This window comes from Lactuca serriola, chromosome 1 (assembly GCF_051521515.1).
Source record: "Lactuca serriola cultivar US96UC23 chromosome 1, Lser_US96UC23_V15, whole genome shotgun sequence".
Lineage (NCBI taxonomy): Eukaryota > Viridiplantae > Streptophyta > Magnoliopsida > Asterales > Asteraceae > Lactuca > Lactuca serriola.
In genome coordinates, this window is record NC_136408.1 from 28726574 (window position 1) to 28731881 (window position 5308).

Below are 5308 nucleotides of genomic sequence, written 5' to 3' on the forward strand. Positions count from 1 at the left end.
TTTTTTTTTTCAATTTGGAACTCAATCTTTTTGTTACAAATCGAACATTATTTTTTCAAATTTTGTTTAATGTTCATAATTTTCTATTTGAAATCATATAAATATTCTTTTTACATTTGAAACCGTATAAATTCATTTTTTTCATTTAAAACTCATATTTTTGTATAAACACAAAGTTATGTATAAATATGTATTAGTTATATTATAACCGTATTTTTCATTAAATACACAACTTTAAAATGAGTTTAGGGGTGTGAAGTACATAGTCAAATAAACTGATGTGATCTCGGGTACACAATAGTCTGTGGTTCGCTTTAATAACAAGATATTGTTTATTATATATATATATATATATATATATATATATATATATATATATATATATATATATATAAATCGAACATTATTTTCTCAAATTTTGTTTAATGTTCAGCATTTTCCATTTGAAATCATATAAATATTTTTTTTACATTTGAAACCGTATATATTCATTTTTTTTAATTTAAAAACCATATTTTTTTTATATAAACACAAAGTTATGTATAAATATATATTAGTTATATTATAATCGTATTTTTCATTAAATACACAACTTTAAAATGAATTTAAAGATGTGAAGTACATAGTCAAATAAACTGAAGTGATCTTGGGAACACAATAAATAGTGTGTGGGTCGCTTTAATAACAAGAGATTGTTTGTTATATATATATATATATATATATATATATATATATATATATATATATATATATGATTTTTTATTCTTATAAATATACTTCTTGATATGTTGGAAAAAATTATTAACATTCTAATAGTGCATGAAAAAAATACGGTTATAATATAATACGATTATAATGTAATTAATACATTTTCTTTTCTGTAAGTCGGTGTATCTTAATTGGATTATCTTCTCTATTATCCTAACTAAATATTTTAACTATTATACAATATTTATTATGCATTTTTATGAAATTTCCATGTTTATAAAGTATGACGCTTATTATTTAGTGAAACTTTTATATTTCATTTATTTTCTTACATATATACTTCTCGATTTCCATTACACCCGTTCTAAATTTATTTACTTTCGTCAATAACTATATAAAAAACACGGTCTAACATAAATTTTACTAAATGACCAATATAAATTATTTTTACATTTATTGACCAATTTTCTCCAAGGTTAATTTTTAGACCGAAAAAAATGGAGTATCACATCATTAAAACTGAACAAAAGTGAGAAAATTGATGTTCGATTTGGAACAAAATAACTGAGTGTCAAAATTGAAACAAAAAGGAAACCCTACTGTCAAAATTGAAATAAATGAAAATTTAATGTCTTTTATGACGTAATTTCCTATTGTGACACATCCGCATGACCAAAAAACGTTATTTATTTGTTAAATGGTCAGAATTATAACAAATTAGAAATACAGTGTCTAATTTAAAAGAAAAATAACGCAATGTCAAAATTGAATTTTGTATAAATCTAGTAACTTTTGTGTCAATTGCCTTGTGTTTTAATAATAATATATATGATAACTATGTCAAATTTAGTCCCTCAACTATAAAAACTTATATCTACACCACCATTTTGACTTGAAATTCAACTAGCACATTGATATTTCTCCAGATAACCTCTTTGTATATAATTAATATAATTATGACTTTCAAAGTCTAATTTGGTAAACAAAAGTCAGTTCTTAATTCTCATGATTTCACGACTTTGTCCATTTAATTATAATTTTTGTTTACAATTCGACCCTATTAAACTTAGTTTATTAATATCATTATACTTATCATATATTTTATTTTAATATTTTAATTATTTATCCTTTGTGATTCTAATTAATTATCTAAATTTGTTTTATTTTTTCTCCAAAAAAAATTATTATTCACTATAAAATGCATAAACTTCTAGTCTTATTTTGAGAATGTTACATTAAAACAAGTTTATAAGAATTTGTATGTTACTCATTACTTAAATAAATTTATTTCTTCTATATTATTACGTATGATTTAGTAATGCTCATTTTTGTAAATATTTTTCCTTTTATTTATTGTTTAACATCATTTTATTGTTCATTTCAATTATCTGTGCCTTTATTAATATTTGTGGTATAAATAACAATAGGAAAATAATATCCTATGGTTCATATATTGCATTTTATTAAAAAAAATATTGGACATATTTATGAAAACATGGTATTAATTATGTAATTAATTACAAAGTTCCATAGAATAGTCAAAATGTCATCAACTCCTAGTTTCACCACGCTACAGGAGGCAAAAACAAAAATGTAACTTTCTTATATGTATTATATGATACATATAATCACATATGTATTACATAAATATCCTCTTATATATTACTTCTCATTTAATTCGATCTACAAATATATATATATCTTTGCTTTTGGCCATATTTCGTAACACTTTCAGTCCGAGAGGAGCAGTCCTCAATCTTCAGGTTTGCGTCTTACTCTCTTGTGCTAAAGCTCATTGAGCTTTTCAACTATATTTTTGTTGATGTAGATGTCGCCCACCAAATCTAAACCGGTGAATACGCGATTTTATGTGCGGTTTAATTTGTGTGCGATATGTCGTTAAAACGATCTGTGTATCATTTATTTATTCTTTTGAAACGGCGCAATCTATATATTTTAACTGTAACAAATATATCTTCTAATCAAACTCGATTTAATAAATGTAGCTTTAACTCGTTTATATATCATTGTATTTTCATCGTTTAACCGTTTCTGTATTTCCTGTATTTCTTGGTAACAGGTATTAATGTGTATCGGATCTCCTGTCGGTCATGCAGATCGAGGATTATCGAAACCGAAGGATGTCTCTAGCAGAGTACAATGACTTTCACTCGATTGACAGGGAACTGTATGCAACTCTTGTATACGATCTATGGCGTGACCCCATTGAAGCTATACAAATGATGGCCATATGGATCTGGTTTGAGAGGATGAGCATCGGGTTTCCTAACTTAACTCGGAGAATCCTAACTCTCCCTTTTCAGTGGATCGACAAGATTGGAGATGAAGCCTTGTTGTGTTGGGCATGCATTGATAACATATCTCTCTTGTTTTCCGCTTCAGTTATGGATTTTCCTTTGACCAGTTTACTCCTCAAAAAAGATATGCCCATTGAGTTCTTACGCAAGTTCCGAGAGGTTTCTATTGTTGGTATCAATGACGTTATCACTATTGTTTGTGCTACTTGTTTCAAGGATATATGGGATGGAGCCATTGCTAGAAATGCCCACATGGATCTACTTCAATGCATGAGTAGCATCGAACCTGTAACTCCAACCAAAACGACGAAGACCCAACCAGACGATCGGACTTTGTTTGTAACCTTTTCGAGAGGGTACCCTGTGGCTGAGTGGGAAGTAAGAGAGTTCTTTAATGGACTCTTTGGAGATTGTATTGAGTCGTTTTACATGCAAGAAGCCGCGGCGGGTGAACACGCTTTGTTTGCTAAGATTGTGTTGAATAACATATCCTTCATTCATGCAGTTCTCAGCGGTGGAACGAAAGCAAAGTTTACCATTAATGGAAAGCATGTATGGATGCGAAAGTTCATCCCCAGAGACCAGAGAGGATGATCAACTAATGATTTAAGATGTAATGCTCGTGGTGGCTTCAATTAATCTAAATAAAATAAAGCAGTTGGTGTCTAAATTGAAATCTTCACGCTTTGGTTTTTGCATTTTGTTTTCCATTTTATTTTAATTTATAAGTTGGTAGATAGTAAAATTAAATTAGATAATGGCAAATGATGAGCGACTGTGGAATTTCGAATCCATCCCAGCCTTAATTCACTACTTACTTCCAAAAGTATGAGTGACTGTGAAATTTCTAATAATCAAATTATTCAGGAAGTAAAACATGCAAAGTGAAACACAATAATAACCTAATTAAGTATGGTCTCAAAACTATTGAATATCAATAAAACTCTTCTTATTTAATCACCATAATAATTAAGACTTTGTGCATTGTATAATGTTTCGAATAATCAACTAAACACTTGAATTAAACATTAGTCATGCCATGTTATGAACATGCATACTATGTTTCTCTATGGTCCTTCCTTTGTGAACAGATCGACTAAAAACTATTCCAATGATGCTCATTTCACAATTCGAAATTCTTGTCACTACTTAAGATGTGTCTGAATTCCAAGCTTACATACATTGTCCTTCTGTGACGTCGAGGCTTCAAAGTCACGGAGACTTAGCCAATGATATTACAAAATGTTCCATTGGAACTTTGATACTAAAAACGATTCCATGGTAATCAAGTCTCAAATTCAGGGTACACTCCTTGAACATCTTTCTTGCATTAAAGTTTCCAACATACATGTAGATTTTAATAATTAACTCCCGCTATGGAAACATTTCCATACTCCTATATGACCATCAATTCTAATCAAGAATCATCTCAATTCAGAATCATGTCAATATGGTCCGTCCAAATTAATACTATACTTCCAATTGTCCACAAGCAACCAATCTTCAGTAAACCTCAAAATGTTCTTGATAGTTGTTTAACAACTCAATTTACATAAAATTTTAGTCCTTTTTCCCTCTCAATGCGTAAGACATTTGGAAAAATCAAAACAAGTGAATATTGTAGAATACATAATCGATCCAAAACACGAAGCATATGGGATTCGATTCATTATGTCTTACATAAGGACCTTGTATCTTTTACTATAATAGTTTCATATACTGAATTTTCTTTGTTGAATCATTTTAACATGATATTTATATATGTCCAACATTAAGTTCTATTAAACCCTCTGTAACATCCCGAAAATAATAAGGTAAAAATTTCATTTTTAATACAATCAAACACCAAATATCTTTTACTCAAACATTTAGAAGTATTTCATAATAAAACCATTATCAGAGTATAATCCCAAAATCAAGAAGTCGCGGAAGAAAATGGGTGTGTGCGCTGCGATCAAGCTGGTCTCTTCCCTTTAGAACCGAAAGTACCTGAAACCATAAACAATAAAGCATTAGAACAAAGCTTAGTGAGTTCCGCAAATTACCACATACCATACATACAATAGAGAATGTTATACGTCAGCCATAGTCTTGCAATTATGCCACGAGCCATATCATGGTCTTTCCTTGCCAAGCCAGAGCCAAAACCCTGGGTCTTACAGAAAAGTGCCCGGAGCCACCTCCCGGTCTTCCATGCAAGCATCACAAAGACAACTAACATACAATCGACAACTAACTATCTACTTAACTGCTAGTGTCCGAACCCTGGTCTTGCATACAGA

At 29.5% G+C, this 5308-nt stretch overlaps 1 protein-coding gene across 1 annotated transcript; it reads left to right on the forward strand.

Annotated features, from left to right (window-relative positions):
- Positions 1-2819: 2819 nt before the first annotated feature.
- On the forward strand, positions 2820-3620 carry LOC145052859 (uncharacterized). Its single transcript, XM_079000776.1, has one exon. The coding sequence runs from the start codon at positions 2820-2822 to the stop codon at positions 3618-3620; it is 801 nt and encodes a 266-aa protein (XP_078856902.1).
- The last annotated feature ends 1688 nt before the right edge of the window (positions 3621-5308 follow it).